Source organism: Xyrauchen texanus, chromosome 22 (assembly GCF_025860055.1).
Source record: "Xyrauchen texanus isolate HMW12.3.18 chromosome 22, RBS_HiC_50CHRs, whole genome shotgun sequence".
Classification (NCBI taxonomy): domain Eukaryota; kingdom Metazoa; phylum Chordata; class Actinopteri; order Cypriniformes; family Catostomidae; genus Xyrauchen; species Xyrauchen texanus.
In genome coordinates, this window is record NC_068297.1 from 28,133,326 (window position 1) to 28,150,585 (window position 17,260).

The following is a 17,260-nucleotide window of genomic DNA, read 5'->3' on the forward strand; positions in this document are numbered from 1 at the left end:
TTACAGGGCTAGTAAGTTAGACCAGGGTTTGCTTAAGAGCCTTCACCGACCTGAGCTTAATGATGAGGGAACGGCGCCAGTAGATAACTCTTCTTGCCTCCCTCGTATCGTTCATGACTCCTTATTTTACTTTTTAAAAAGTGTCTAATGTCCATAATAGCTACCACCAGAAGCCACAAACAACAATGACAGTCAAGCCCTAAAGCTGTAAGTTAACCGATGACTCTTTCAGGCTCTCTCCTCTGGTGCACACTCTAAATACAAGCATTCTGTAACCATAGTAACTTTGATCTGCTTGAACACATTTTAATCGTCTTTAATACATGATTCGAAGGATAGATTAAAAGACCCGGTACATTTTTTAAATAAATACAAAATTATTAAAAAATAATAATAATTATCAATAAATTCAATTTTTTGAGATCCGGGCTATAAAAAAAACATCCGGGCTGAAGCCCCGGATGCCTATGTCTAACGGCACGCCTGTGCTTTTGTATTTATGACATCAAGGCTACTTTATTTGTTCATAGACGGAAGTAATTTAAAATGTTATTTGTGTATTGTAGGTACTTTTCAGTAGCTATAATAGGCCTACAGAGAATGTCCGTAGACGGGCTTTGGCCTACAGCAAAACTACAGCTCATCCAAGGATATTTTACGGAGCTGTCAACACTGGAAACTCCGACGGCATGCAGTCAGTTGATCGAACACCCAATTTATAAATAAAATGTATGTTATTAATAAATTGTATACTATTATCAATGTACAAGACTACAAGTTTCGTGCTTGTGTTTCCGCCCGTTTTATTCGTTGCACCCCTTCGGAAAATTGCATTATCTAATTTAGATTAATCAATATTCAGGAATTGGCCAGGTTTTTTCCCTCCAACGTGAATAAGAACCGTGAAAAAAATTGCTTATACAGAAACATAAATTAGGATTAAGATAATTATTATATATTATAATGATTATATAGCCTATTATATATATATTAGTCTCTAACATACTATTATTAGCACTCTTTCTAATGTCAAAATATGCAATCTTTCAGAAGTCTTTATAGGCCTACATTAACAAGGATTTGGGACGATTATAATGCCATGCTGCAAACCACTTTAATAATATGTTTACAAGATGAGAACAGGAGAGACAGTGAAAATTCATGTTAGAAACAGTGACCTCTCTCTCTGACAGAAGAAATGTATATATCAGAGTTCATCTATCAGAGTAGCCTATCCAAAACCATCAACAGCTTGTTATGTTACAGTAACTCAGCCCACGAGTCAGCGGAGGCAGCAAAGGCAATTTCAGAAGGAAGAAAACGAAATCATGAACAAAGTCTATTGAATAATCTTAACTGCGTCTTTCTCAATGTGTTACCAATGGTAACTTACCATGAAAAGTGAATGGGCAATTAATGACAACATGGTCCCATATGGCATTGAAAACTTTTAAATTAAAATCATTTTTCTTATATCTTTTAACTCTTACTTGTAAAACAATATATCAGACAATATATAATTAATTAGTTCGACAGAAAAAGCTTACCACTGTATGTATGTACAGTTACAATAGGTGAGTTTGGTGTTTGAAACATTAGAGTCATGAAATACAGAGAAAGTCATGATATACAGGTGATCTTTTTCAGTTCATCCCTCAGAAAGACTTAGAATAGGCCTAGCCTACAACACCTTTTTTTTCAAAGGCTTATTCAGGGAAGTGCAGCAGAATGCAGGACATGGTTGAGTATTTTAGGTAAAACATCTGTATTTAGTGCCTTTCACGTCCATTTATAGTCTTTACACATTAGCTTGGATACTTGCATGGTTAAAAAACTGCTATTTTCAAGACGTTGACGTCACGTCAGGTCGTCACGTGGGTCAACCCGCTCGGTAAGACGCTCAAAAGTACAAGACGTTCGGATAGACGTTAGGATAGACGTTCGATCGGTCGGTCGAATGTTTGATTTTGGCACGGAGTAAGCGCCATACAGTGCAGCGTATAGTGGGGGGAAACGATTTCTCTGAGCGGCAATTGCACTTCCGTTACTGCTTACGTCCGTCACGCTGTGCGGTCTTAGACATACCATGAAGATATTTTCCATGTAAATGTCTCATTTAACAATGCAGCGACAGCGGAATCAGAATTTCACTTAGACATTTGGGTCAATGTTGATCATTTGTGACGGAAGAAGGTGAAGTTATTCCATTCTGTTTTTAGGACACGGAAAGAGAGCGGAACACAAAGTTACCAGAAATGCACTACCTGCAATCAACGTGTGGGGGCGCCAAAGTTCAAATGCAAGACAGAAACCCAAGAAACATTTATAAACTGTAGAATTTAATATTTTCTCTCCATACAATACTCGTATGATTCATATATTGTTGTTCATATTCTTTTTAGATTATTGCTTTATAGTAAAATGCACTGGTTGAATACACCCATTGCTTGTAAGACAATATACATTCATGTTACACACCAACATCATTCATTAAGATCTCTACTCCTACACTTGTTTGGATGAAAGTATACTATATGCCAATCCACTCAGTGCAGAAAGTCAGTCTTGAAGCAGTTGCACATGTATCTGTGCATGTGTGTTTAATAAAGACAATGCATGAGAAGTTATCTCATACGTGTGTGTATATTCATGCGTAAGAGATTGAAGTCATTTGAAGCATTTTCCTTTAAGTGTTTCCCCTTGGAAGAGGCATATAATGAGTTTTCAAGATGATTCATGTGAGAGTGCTATACAACTGGCAACAAAGTCATGTACTCTGGGGTGGTTTGATAATGTTTCAAGTCACTTCAGAGGCAGTAGTTTTTAAAATACAATTAAATGTAAAAAAAAATACTAATCTCTGTTCAAATATAATGATAGCATTTACATCAAGCATGGCACAAATTATTTGCAACCAAGTTAAAAGGTTGGTTCATCCAAAAATGAAAACCGTGTCATTTACTCACATTCATGACTTTCCTAAGCCTACGATCTACCTTCTGTGTAACACAAAAGGCGAGATAATTTTTGACGATTCGAGAATGTTCACACTACTCTTTTCCATACAATGAAAGTAGATGGTGACTGAGGCTGTCAAGCTCCAAATAATGACAAAAATCTCCATAAAATATTCTAAAAGTTGACCAAATGACTTGTCCATGCCATAAAATGCCCTATGATAGATTTGAGTGAGAAACACATCCAAATTTTGGTACTTATTCACTCCACAGTCCCTCTAATTCAGCATGTCAAGATTTTGCATCCTTTTTAACATCTACATCAAACATCATTGGTTGTTGTGTCTCATCACTTACATCTAACATCATGTTTTAAGGCACTATGCTTGAATTGAATGCAAGTGCAAATGAGATGAGCGCTACGAAGGAGGGGAAGATTATCAGTGAAACTTAAATTTCAGCCTGTTCCTCACACAAAGCTATTGTATGTCTTCAGATAACTTAGAATATAGTGCACAAGTTGTATGGAATGCTTTTACGGTTCGGTTTGGTCATATTTGGAGCTTGACAGAGCCAGTACAAATCCCCTTTCATTGTATATAAAAGCATGTACATTCTGCTAAACATCCACTGAATAAAGTCAGTCAGATTTGGAACTGCATATGGGTGACTAAATGATGCAAGAATTGTAATTTTTGGGTGAACTATACCTTTAGGATTGAATGCTGACAAAAATATTCAGTGTAGATTCAAATAAATCTCTTATAAATGAACCCATTCCTCTCAGTTGCACTGGTTGAGATGTCTCGGCCCAAAACAACAACCATACACAATGGAGAGGAAAAAAACAAAAACAAGTTTGGTAATAACTTACAGGCACCAAAGAAAAATGTAATGCTGGAAAAAAGACTTCTAAACCCTGCCTTTCTCTTCGCAACTATAAATCATGGCAACCAGGCATTAGAAGCAGCTTTCATTGCACCTCCCATCATCCATACAGTGTACATATTTCAGCTGAATAATCATCATGCAGATCAGATCACCACTTAGAAACCACAAAAGAGAAAAAGTAATTACATGACATCACCATCATTTCACACAGCACATAGTCACAATAAACTAAAGCTGACATTCTACAGAATGGCAATTATGTGATGTGAGATTAGATGACAGACTTTGCATGCATGTGTAACAGCAGTGGGCGATTGCAGCAGCTTTCACAAACATGGCTGTATGAAAATATAAATCCCCCGTACTCGGCCCTCGCCGACTGAGATTGCATATATCATATATACTGTGTACATCAAATACCGCAACAACAACAACAGTGACGGCACCTCTTAGCACTTTACGAAGACAGTTTCCACGAGTGACAAAAACACCTCCCTAAACTCAAGTTCAGATCTCCTGAGCCTGCTCCCAGTGAATGGGGGTCCCAGTGAATGGGGGTCCAGTAGCTGCCATTTATGGGTCATATTGGGAAACCAGTCAAGAATATGTCCGGGTCATATTTCACAACAAAATTAAAAGAAATAAATCCAAAATTTTACTTTGCTTACAGAAAATAATTCCTATTTTTAGGACAGTTTTTTGCATTGTGTTTTTTGCATTATTTTTACAAAAATTAAAGGGATAGTTCACCCAAAAATGAAAATGCTCTCCTTCACTCACCCTGCTGCCATCTTTGATGTGTATGTTTTTATTTCTTCTGCTTAACTCTAAGATTTTTAAGAAGAACATTTCAGCTCTGTACATCCATACAGTGAGTGTTAATAGAGTCCAATACTTTGAAGCTCAAAAAGCAAATAAAGGCAGAACATAAAGACTCCAGTGGTTTAATCCATGTCTTCAGAAGCAATACAAAAGGTGTGGGTGAGAAACGGATCACTATTTAAGTTCTTTTTTTACAATAAATCTTCACTTTTAAACAGCCCTCCTAAGCACTCTTCTATCCCAAAAGATCGTCTTTGTTTTTTGGTGATTCACATTCTTCGTGCATTTCTCCAGGGATGAGATTTTACAGGGAAAAGGTACTTGTATATTGATCTGTTTCTCACCCACATCCTATCATATCTCTTCTAAAGATATGGATTACTTTTATGCTGCTTTTGTGCTTCAAAGTTTTGGACCCTGTTGATTTGCAATGTATGGTCTTACAGAGCTGAAATATTCTTCTAAAAAACTTCACTTGTTTTCTGCAGAAAAAGTCATACACATCTGGAATGGCATGAGGGTGAGTGAATGAGAGAACTTAATTTTTTTGGTGAACTCTTCCAGCCCGCTCCAATTTGCATTATCATATATAGATATATTATTTCAATTGTCATTTTTATACATCATGTTAGAATTTGTTGTAATACCTTTTATGCCAATTGAAAAATAATAATTATATCAAAAGTAAAACCTCCAGACATATTACCGTAATGAGAAATTGGGTTGAAAATGTGCTTAATTGTCATTAAAATAATGCAGAAAATCTTGATAGCCCTAAATACAGGTTTCTTTATGCAAAATATAATTTTCTATGTAAATATGACTTGGACATTTTTTGTGAGATTTGCCCTTGCAGGGACATGGACTGTGAGCTCATACAGCTTATGCACTTTCGAAAAATGGCTTCTTTGTGCCAAATCATGCATTACACACAAACAATAATAAAAGTTCCAGAGTGTGAGGTCAGGGTGCACTGTAAATAAAGAAAAAGTAACCGCTTGGGTCACACATGTAAATCCACCCCCCTCCCATCTGTAAGGAAGCACTGTTTTACACAGGATCATTTATATCATATTTACATATAAACAACAGATGCATCGATTTGTAGCATTTTTGCAAAACTCCAAGATCCCCGTTTATAATCTAGTCTGTATGTTGTGCGAAATATTAAAGCAGCTGCAGTTATCAGTCTTCCACACCACAAAACACGCAATATAAATTGCTCTCCTGAGAGTTGTCTGCCCTGGGCTGAGAAAGAGGTGAGCAGCAGCTTCTGATGTGTGCTTTCATGATTGGTTAGATTCATTAGATAATGCAGGGTGCATATAATTATAAAAGGGAAATCAAAACGTTTCCAATTGGACAGCTTCAATTCCAATGTGTTAGAAGCTGCTCCCCTCTTGATGACCTCTCTTCCAGCAGGCTATATATCGTCCCGCTCATTAGAATTCCATAAGATCTCATCCTGTTGCATGATCTATATAGAATATGTTCCACATCTGTTATTCTGTAACTTGATGAAAGCTTTTCATTTCTCAAAAAAATCTGTGTAACGAGCTGAAGAAATCTTTTGCCCGTGGGCAGCAATTAAACATAATCTCTCTCTTTATTGCACCACATCAAGGACATACTTAGATTTTTCATACTGGTGGACATAACTTAGTATGATATAGATGTCGTATGCCATATATAAAGTGCATTATGTATATGTTCATGTCATACAGTCTAAAGGAAGTTGGAAAATGTAGATTGCTAATGCATATGGAAATGAGCAGCATTCTGTCATTGGTGTATATGTGCAGTTTGTGATGTAATTGTGTCGTTTGAAATCACTGTACTGAATAATCCAGTAAAAACATTAGAGGGGTGCATCACAATTGTCCGAGGTTCAGAAGAGTATCCCGTTATAAATAGGGCTGCCGAGGAGAATGTCATTTCCTGGAACTGATGTGGAGAAGTTTAAAGCACCAGTTTTTCTTGGAAATACAGTAACACCTTCTGAGCCACAGTGGTGAGGATATGCAAGTAGGAGACAATGGTTTTGTTGAATGGTAGCACCTCAGTAGTGAGATTTAATGTTTTTGAGAAATTGCATTAACAGGACATTCGTTGGGGATTTTGGGCATATTGTGTGGGTGTTTGTCCAACCCGGAGGTAATTTGGTTCCAAGCCAGTGGAAATCCTCTGGCCTTACAGATCCTCTTGACACATGGGCAGGTTGACAAAAGTGAAGACGTTGTATTCAATCATGACGGAAAAGCACAGGAAGACGGCATACAGCACAAGCACATACATGCCCAGCTTAAAGTCCAGCTTCCACCTGTTCACGTGGATGCCCAACACCTGCAGGTTTAATCAAAATTGGATTAAAAAGGGCAAATCACATGGGGGACTGGGTAGCTCAGTGAGTATTGATGCTGACTACCACCCCTGGAGTAGCGAGTTTGAATCCAGGGCGTGCTGAGTGACTCAAGCCAGGTCTCCTAAGCAACCAAATTGGCCCATTTGCTAGGTAGGGTCACACATGGGGTAACCTGCTCGTGGTTGCGATTAATGGTTCTCACTCTCAATGGGGCATGTGGTAAGTTGTGCATGGATCGTGGAGAGTAGCATGAGTCTCCACATCCTGGGAGTCTCCGCGGTGTCATGCACAGCACGCCACGTGATAAGATCAGCGGACTGACCATCTCAGAAGTGGAGGCAACTGAGACTTGTCAATCTGCTACCTGGATTGAGATGAGTAACCGCACCACCACGAGGACCTAGTAAGTAGTGGGAATAGGGGATGCCAAATCAAATAGAAAAAGGGCAAATCACATTTTTGTTTAGAGAGAGAGAGAGAGAGAGAGAGAGACTACTATTTTTGCATTTATTCAAACATTGTTCAGTTGTTTATAGATTCTTTTATATTGGGTCTACCGATAAAGGTCACAATTGATTTTTCAAATAAGAAACACCAAGCAATGTACGTTTACCAATTTAAGACCAAAACAAAGATAACCGTGTGAACATTTAGACCATGAAACAACTTTGCATAGATTAATATTTATATGTTAATAATATTTTTTTATTCCTGCTAATATCCATATTAGTAATTGTATTAATAATATTTAATAAATTGTAATTAGTAACTATACATAATCGTAAAACTTCACTATTATTATTATTATTAACAACAATTATTAATAATAATAAGATTATTAACAATAACACTTAATTATTGTTAACAATCATTTATCAAATTAAAGTTAATAGAATTCTCATAATTATTTTATTAGAATAATTAAGAAATGTAAGCAATTTATTATCATTACTATTATAAATAATACAATACTACTACTACTACTACTACTACTACTACGAATAATAACAATAACCAGCCGCAGCCCGTGCATTTTAAGTCTAGGCCTTCAGTGCGATTCATGCCATTCACTGCAGTGTTGAGGGATCCTGAAGGCCTGACAGGGTGGAGCTCAGACTAGTGCTGCTTCAGCTAAGGAGCATGTCTTCGGGCATGCGATTTGTGAAACAGTTTGCTTGTAAGCATCGAGGAATAAATTCGGAATGGATAAACTTAGTTTTTTGCTATTCATTTGTAGATGAATTAGGAGTGGAAAGCGATTGAAAATACATGTGCAAAAAGGACAATGAGAAAAGGATGAAAAAAAGATGTATTTATTAGGCATTTTACACCAGCGGAGAAGGCTTTGCTGGCCCTGAGAAATTGTCACTGATAATAACTATATTCAACTGTGATTAACGACTATAAATAAGTGTATGACTTATTATCATCTACATAATTCTATCATAGACATCATAAATATCAATTTTTTGTAATTTTTTAAAAGATATTTATTTAATTTAGTGCCAAAATATTGGACACAATCGATCTGTAGTTTAGTTGTATTTGGTTGTTTAAAGGTCCGTGTATCTTTTGGTCATTCGATTTTCCTTTTAGAATCGGGTATTCAAAAACAAAAAACAAGTGGCTATTTGATTTAAAATACAAACATTAAAATAAAGCGTTTCTCTTTTCAGTGTCAAAAAGGGATGAGTGATATTTTAAAAATAAGTTGTTTAATTTTCCATTTCGGAAAACAAAAAATAAAAGGACCGTTTTTTCATATTCCGAGACCGGATGTGGTAATTTACGTGACAAGAGCGCCAATGAGGACGGAGCTGTGTAGAAAAAAAGAAAAAAGTACGTGCTGTGTAATTGAGCGTGATCAGAGCGTGATACATGTACATTGAGCAATACGTTGTTTTCCGAAACAATAAAAGCGTCTCTCTCAGGGAAGACATGACTGCAGAAAAACTAAGTTGCATTTTCCAGGATATTTTCCAGTGACTACTGAGAGGTTAAATTCTTCAAATGCTAAATCTCTAAATGATTAGATAACGTTACATATAGAGTATGTAACGTTAAGGGATAATCCACGACGAGGCAGACTTCTGACTGTCCACTAAAGTTAGACAACACCTCCACTAACTTTAATGGGGTTAACGTTAGGCTAGCCTCACTAAAATATTTGTATGATTTTTGTGTGTGGCATGTTTGCCTTTTATGGCTGCCGCATAGGTGAACTGAACCTGGAAAATGCAACTTAGTTTTTCTGCTGTCATGTCTTCATCCCTGAGAGAGACTCTTTTATTGTTTTGGAAAACAACGTTGTAACAGTCTTAGTTACATTTGTATTTCGTATCATACTCATCACTAGGGGGCGCTTGTGCGCTAAAACCCCTAGTATATAATCTGGCATGTATGATAGAAGTCGTCAGTTTGTTTGGAAGAGGGAAGCATGGGATTATCCTTACACCTCAAGCAAAACTCAAAGGAGTCCTTATTGAGAAACTTTGTTTCCAGTTCAATCATATGGACTGTTTAAATCTTGTTTTATGTGTGGTCATCTTGAATTTTTAAATGTAGTTGCAAAGGCAATACATATGTGAATATCAAATGGTTTCCCCCAATGGATTGTTCTCACTGCAACTGCCTTGTGGATTATTAAATATCCAGATTTACCACGATCTTTTATTTTATTTTTTTGGAGTAATTGAAGAGCAGTTGTAGGGTGACTTTCAATTTTTTTGTATGAGTGGATTTTCTCTTCAACATCGAAGGGATATGGCCATCGTCCTAAACATTGACCATTTCAAAATTTCATGGTAGTGATTCCATACTTGCCTAATTAATCACGCATCTACAATCTGCTAAGTTTTTTTTATGTTTATTGTCATTTTTTTCTATTGGTTACTTTACAGACTGTCTTTTGGTATATTGTTTTGACCGTACTGGTTTAAATTAAATGTATTCTCTCTCATGTACATGCATTGTTCTGTTTATTTCTTCTGATTTACCAAAACCATAATTCATAAAAATGTATTAAAGATTTCTTGTCTCTAGTGTTTGTGACAACCCACTGGAAAAACTAATAATAAATAGCAGCGTTAAGTTAATAGTTGGTTGGCTCCTCCTGTTATTCAGATATATATAGCTGTGTGCTGCTGTTGTGGCTGGTGGTTATAACGTATTGCTCCATGTCCATGTATCACGCTCTATGATCACGCTCAATTACATAGCACGTACTTTTTAATTTTTTTCCACACAGCTCCGTCCTCATTGGTGCTCGTCACGTAAATGACCACTCGGAATATGAACAAACAGTCCTTTTTTCATTTCTGTTTCTAAAGTAATTTTATTTTTTGTTATCCGAAATAGAAAATTAAACTCAAATTATTTTTAAAATATCACATCCCTTTTTGACACTGAAAAAGAGAAATGCTTTGTATTTTAATGGTTGTATTTTAAATCAAATAGCCACTTGTTTTTTGTTTTTTAATACCCGATTCTAAAAGGAAAATCAAATGACCAAAAGATACACGGACCTTTAAGGTAAATTGTTCTTAAGATGTTTGCTCACAGTTAAAGCCACCGAGCCCAGTAGCAGCACCACAGAGTAAACCAATCCTCTACTGTTGATCTGAATCTGGGGAAACAAAAAAAAAAGTAATTTCACTGCCGTTGTAGGTTTATGTGTGTGCGTGTATGTGCATGTGTGAGAAGTGAGAAAATGACAGAAACCACAGAGCCGTAGTTGACAGCCATTGTCTGGATGCCCCAGGGAACGCCGAGTCCAACCAGGATATCAAAGACATTACTGCCAATCGTGTTGGAGACAGCCATGTCCCCCAGGCCTGAACACACAAAGACATGAAGCCAGAGTTGGAAAAGTCATCTAAAAAATGAATGAGACATCAGACAGCATAGGAAAGCAAGGAAAATTACAAAAAGAGAGCTGTACCTTGCCGTGCAACAATAAGACTTGCTATGCAATCTGGAACACTGGTGCCAGCAGCCAGGAAAGTGATACCCATTATAACATCTGGGATTCCAAGTGTATATCCAACGATTGTGACCTGCGCATAGCAAATCCACATAAGAGTTTCAATGAAATGCATGTGCTGCTGCAACAGTGATGTATCATGCATGAAAGCAGTATGACTTACAATCAGCAAAAAGTCAAAGAATTGTTTTTTAAAAAAATAAGTCTGATTGATTAGGAGGTAATATCTTACCTCTCAACAAGCCGCATAATTTGAGGTATCATTCATGTTTGTAGTACAAACTGTGCGTACATACACACACAGACTCACCATCCACACCATGAAGTAGGAGAAGATGGCAATCCACAGTGTAGAGAGGAAGAAGGACAACATGAAGAGGTGCTCCCAGCGTGGCTTGGCACAGTTGGGCACGGTGAAATATAGCAGAACCAAAATAGGCCAGGAGATGAAAAGCTTGACTCTATCCATACAGCCCCCTACAGTCATTGAGTACAGCAGATCACCAATTATAGCTCTACCAAAAGCTTCTTTTTTTGTTCATGCCATTCACATGACCAGCCAATCCTGTTATTTATGGTGATTTAGGAGTTCACTGGGTGGGCAGCCCAGCACAATCGCTTGGATGAAACCATAGCTCATAAGAAAACTTTGCATACAATGCATTACAGCCATTCTAAATAAAGTCAATGAATGGTTAAATCCCCCCAAAAAGAGATCCATTCAAAGAGATTTATCATGTGATTTGCATAAAATTGTATCACAATACTGCTGTACTCTGAACTGAATAACCAATGCATTGAGCTCATAGATTACACTGTGTCCTAACCAGGCAATGTGACAAGTTTCAAGCTTCAATAATTTTTTTATGTACACTCCAAAAGCAAAATACTGTAAGAATCAGTTTTATTCTCATCAAAAATGAAAAAAATAAATAAAATTAAAACCATTTTGTTTACTGAAACATAAATAAAAAGCATTTACGCTGTAACATAATTGGAAAAAACAAACTAAAATAAATCCATGATTTTTTATTTTATAAAAAAAAAAATAAATAAATTACAAAGTACATTATAAAACATACAACCAGCCTTCACCAAACATAAAATTGCCACTAGATGACAGACAGACAAGAGAACAGCATTTAACATTTAAAATGACACACACACACACACACACGATTACATCAGCCCTGAAATCCTAAAACGAAATAAAAAAATATACTAAAACTCAAAATAATAAAAAAGTGTGAAAATGTAGAGTGAAAACAAGAAACTAAACTGAAAAGACATTTCAATTTAAAACTGCAATATCCCTGAATCGTTAAAATATAGGCAATCAGACCATACCATTTTTTTTTTTATCCCTTTTTCTCCCAATTTGGAATTTCCAATTCCCACTAATTAGTAGGTCCTCGTGGTGGTGCAGTTACTCACCTCAATCCGGGTGGGAGGAAAAGTCTCAAATGCTTCCGCTTCTAAGACAGTCAATCCGCGCATCTCATTACGTGGCTCACTGTGCATGACACATCCACGGAGACTCTGCATGTGGAGACTCATGCTACTCTCCGCGATCCATGCACAACTTACCAAGTGCCCCATTGAAAGTGAGAACCACTAATTGTGACCACATGGAGGTTACACCATGTGACTCTAACCTACCAAGCAACCAGGCCAATTTGGTTGCTTAGGATACCTGGCTGGAGTCACTCAGCACACCCTGGATTCGAACTTGCGACTTTTGTGAGCAAATGTGCCCACAAAATGGAGAATCGCCCACATCTAGATATATGCCAGGTTATAATGCTCTTCTCTATTTCATGGTTATTTGATTATTTGCTGCTAATATGAACCGTTCTTTAAAAAAAATTAAATTACCGCCTACTTTTTTTTTTTTGGCAGTAATAGGGCGATGTAATTTGTGCAGGGCAAATTACATCCCTGCACAGGAGTTTTGTGAATGATGTGCAATCTTTTAATGAGCCTAAATTACATAGAAAGGAGGCGTGTTTGTGCGGAAAGGAATGACAGTGACTCAATTTTAGCATTGATTGTGCCCACTAAATTTAATTGCGGGTGGTTAGTGAATATGCGCTGAAATACCACGTGCAAAAGTGGCACTGTTGTTTAGTGAATCTGCCCCTCAGACTCATTGCTTTTACCTATAAAATTCTCTTTTAAGTTGGTCATATCAACGCTACCTCAGTTGCTGATGCTATGGGAAGCTTGTCCCAGGAGTGATGATCTCTGAAGTGCTGTCAAATAATGTCAAACTATTGGCAGATGGCGCTTGGCGCTCCACATCTCTCCTTTCTGGACACTAGAAAATACGCTTTGTTGTTGATAGTGCACCTCTTCACACCGAGTGGATTACTTACTACTTCCGGCTCAGTTCCCGCAGACCTCCCATCCCCCAGCACGATGTTCACGAGCTAGACAGGCGGTCCGCCTCAGGGTGGATTTAATGTCTCGTTTGCGGCTCGCGACAAGGATGAGTTGTCAGTTGCTGTATCAGAGGGTGGGCTCCTGCTTTCAGAAGCGGACGAGTCTACCAAGCACCTGCTCTCGGGCAGTAGAGCTCAGGAAGGAGCAGATGCTGATCTGGCAGCCATGCTTGCCCGGGCGGCTGCAAACATTGGCTTGAGTGGAACCCAACCAGCTGTGAGTGCTCGGGGCACTGGATGTTTGGTTGGCTGCGCCCGCCCTGGTGCCCTTCTTCCCGGAAGTGCACGAGGAGCTTGCAAAGTCGTGGAAGGTGCCTTTTTCCACCCGTACACGCTTCGCAAGCTCGTCCTCGATAGCAGAGCGGCCAAGGAATATGTAAAGCTTCCCCAGTCCCGTTTTCTTCATCGTTAGTGGCAAAGGCTTACAACACCACGGGTCAGGCCGCCACCGCCCTGCACACCATTCCCATCCTTCAGATTCACCAGGCCAAGGCGCTTAAAGACCTGCACGAGGCTAGGACCGACCCAGGTCTCATGCAGGAACTGTGCACCATGACCGACCTCGCTCTACGGGTGACAAAAGTTGAGGTGCACGCCCACCATCGGAGCCCAGCCTCTGAAAAGATCCTCCTGCAGGAATGCAGCACCACCTGCTTGTCAACTTGCTGCCAAGAACCCTGGACAGGTTTCGAAGAGGCCCTAGGACAGGTGACCCTGGGTTGGAAAATGTCCACTTTAATTGTCCAAGAGCAACACCTGTAGCTCAACCTGGCAGAGATGTGCGACGCAGAGAAGGTCCACCTTCTTGTGCACATCTCCCAAGGGGGGCTCTTTGGAGGTTTCAACAGTGTTCTCGACGATGAAGCAGACAGAGGCCATTAAACATCCTGCGTGACTCAATCGCCTACAAGCCTCTCGCCGAGGCCGTCCTTCTGTGGCATCGGCCCCGGCCCCCCCACCATCGGAGCCCAGCCTCTGAAAAGAGGCAGGAATGCAGCACCACCTGCTTGTCAACTGGCTGCCAAGAACCCTGGACAGGTTTCGAAGAGGCCCTAGGACAGGTGACCCAGGGACAAGGTTTCTGACTCTGACTGGCCTGACCCAGGTAAGCATATGGGCTCCACTCCTGCCCCTGGAACACCACAAGGCAAGTACCCTCACAACATCACCGGGTGCCTTCTGGGCCCCAGCACCTAGTTAGTCAGTAAAGGAGCAGTTTCCTCACTGCCCTGCTTCGCCACAAACCACCCACCCCAGTCATGATGAAATCAATCATCTCCCTGGTGTCATCAGTGCAGAGGCTGGCTCATCGGGATGATCAGTCTCGGCTGCGCGATCTAGCTCACCAGATTTACATTTACATTTATGCATTTGGCAGACGCTTTTATCCAAAGCGACTTACAGTGCAAGTATTACAGGCACAATCCCCCCGGAACAACCTGGAGTTAAGTGCCTTGCTCAAGGACACAATGGTGGTGGCCGTGGGGTCAGAACCTGTGACCTTCTGATTAACAGCTCTGTGCTTTAGCCACCACCACTCCCAACAGATGGTTTGGTTTGCCTTCGATGGATGAGTATATCAGTACAAGGTCCTCCCTTTTGGTCTTTCCCTGTCTCCTTATATCTTTACCAAAGTTGCAGAGGCTGCCCCGGTCCCACTAAGGGTGAAGGACATTCGCATCCTAGATTATCTCGGCTGATCCTAGCTCACTCGCGAGTTCTATTGTGTGCGCACAGGGACTTCGTGCTTCAGGTCAACTGGGAAAAGAGCAAGCACTTCCTGGTGTAGAGCATCTGTGACGAGGCACAGTAATCGCAGTCGCCCTACCCTGTGAGGGCACTGTGCATGTATGTTGATCGTATGAGTCAGAGCAGCTCTTTGTTTGCTTTGGAGGGTGTTCAAAGAATTTCACACTGTACTGAATTCATCCTGGGCTTGGGTGAGTGTTGTCCTTGCAGGACATCTGTTTGGCAGTAAGCTGGCCTTCCCCCAACACCTTCGCCAGATTCTAAATCATGGATTCTTTCGCTCTCTCTTCTCAGATGTTGGCTGCAAGAGTTGATTGAGAGTTGATTTCTTTGTGTCCGCTCGGCACCATTTATTATGCATGTCTAGTAGCTTTTTTTGCCATTATCAGTCTCTGCCCATTATTGCTTTACCTGCTGTGAGTGTGGTTATTGTCATATACTTGTGTATGTTTTTGTATTCAATGCTTCACTAACCAATGGTTAGTTTCATTGTTGACTTCTACCTCTTTGTGGGGTATTTCAGCTCTCCTTTCTTCCTATTTTTCAGTATGAAGCAGTTTGTGTCTGCGCTTTCTACCCTATTGGTTAGTAGCACAGGATGTGTTTTCAATCAGTAGAAAGCACAATGGTATAGATTCCCTATAGCATCAGAAACTGATGCAGTGTCAAAGTGACCGACTTGAAAGGGAGCGTGCTCTGGTTACGACTGTTACCTTGGTTTTCTGAAAGGAGGGAACGAGATGCTGCGTCTGCTTGCTGCACTACCGAATTCTCGCTGTTAAGGGTTTGAGAGATGCTCTCTCTTCCCTTCAGTTGAAATTGCATTGTGCTTTGGATTATTTCCGCACTTCAGGGCAGAGCGCAAAGTGCCATCAGCCAATAGATTTGCATGATTGTAAAGGGCTTCACCCTCCTTTCAGGGAACCGAATTTACAGTCATAAACAGAGCGTTCATGGTTTCACACGCTTTGGATAATAGATGTATTGGTCATTCCATAATGTTTTCATTCATTTGTGAGGACTGGATAAGCATTTTTAAAAATAATTTTTACAGAGATCCCAATTTATAGAAACATTTCTTGCCGATTAAATATTTTAGAGCAGATAATAAAGTTTCATAACTTGAAAAATGTATATTTACCATAGAAATGTCCATAATTTTTTTCCATAACTTCAAAAACTTATATTCCATGACTTATCCAGTCCATTTTAAAATGTCCACCTTTTCCCATTACCATGGACACACTGCTGGCTAGGACACGGCATAAGAACAGATAAAAACTTATCTAAAACAGTCAAAATACATTGAGTTGAGTGATGTCAAATGGCATCAGTCACAGCATGAGGCTAAATACTGTGTTTTTCTCAAATGTGAGAAAAAGTCAAATCATCTTACCAGGAAGGCTGAAGGGAGATGATATCTCATTCTCCGGCTCCTCAGTGAGCTTGTCCTCCATTACATTGCCATTTTCCATAGTGTCAGTTGTCTTATCAGCAACCAGCACTGCGTCCACACCATTAGCAGTCTTCATTAGCCGCTGCTGCTGTATGCATAGAGCAAATAGTAAAGCTTAAAAACTGCTTCAAAATTCACTATTAAATCAACTTACACAAGTCTTTTTAATGAAGATATATTGAAACCATATTACACTTTTGTATCAAATATTTTTCACCGAAGTACATTATATATATTGTTTTTAAAAGGTTTCTTGCACCACAAACTGTCATAATTTAAATTTACATGACCAGTTCTACATTGTAAAATATGCACCATTTTTAGGTAAATTTTCCTGAAGCGTGAACATTGTGGCGTTTTAAAAACATTGCTATTTGTTTGTGGTTCCTGACTAGCCCAACATAGCAACACAGGCACAACCAGTGGTGTAAGTTTGGGGTGGGACAATCTGTTGTCCGACCAATGGCAGATATCGTGAGAGTATCGGAGACATCGGTTTTCAACTATATTTTTAAATGCAACAAGATTGACAACCTTCCGTGACCTTTAAGATTATCCATGATTAAATCAACACCACTCCCAGGCTCATTTCATTTTTTC

General features: G+C 39.2%; 1 protein-coding gene across 3 annotated transcripts in view; it reads right to left on the bottom strand.

The window, feature by feature from the left end:
- Nucleotides 1-2,311: 2,311 nt before the first annotated feature.
- Nucleotides 2,312-17,260, bottom strand: part of LOC127662855 (sodium/potassium/calcium exchanger 4-like) — a 64,535-nt gene continuing 49,586 nt past the window's right edge. For 2 of the 3 annotated variants that reach the window (XM_052154231.1, XM_052154229.1), the window contains exons 12-17: nt 16,601-16,748; nt 11,325-11,491; nt 10,973-11,087; nt 10,753-10,865; nt 10,592-10,657; nt 2,312-7,013 (exon numbers count right to left, since the gene is read on the bottom strand). In XM_052154231.1, coding sequence (XP_052010191.1) covers nt 6,861-7,013; nt 10,592-10,657; nt 10,753-10,865; nt 10,973-11,087; nt 11,325-11,491; nt 16,601-16,748 — 762 coding nt within the window. In that variant the 3' untranslated portion in view covers nt 2,312-6,860. The remainder of the gene's footprint in view (nt 7,014-10,591; nt 10,658-10,752; nt 10,866-10,972; nt 11,088-11,324; nt 11,492-16,600; nt 16,749-17,260) is intronic. The other variant, XM_052154230.1, reaches the window with a different exon arrangement.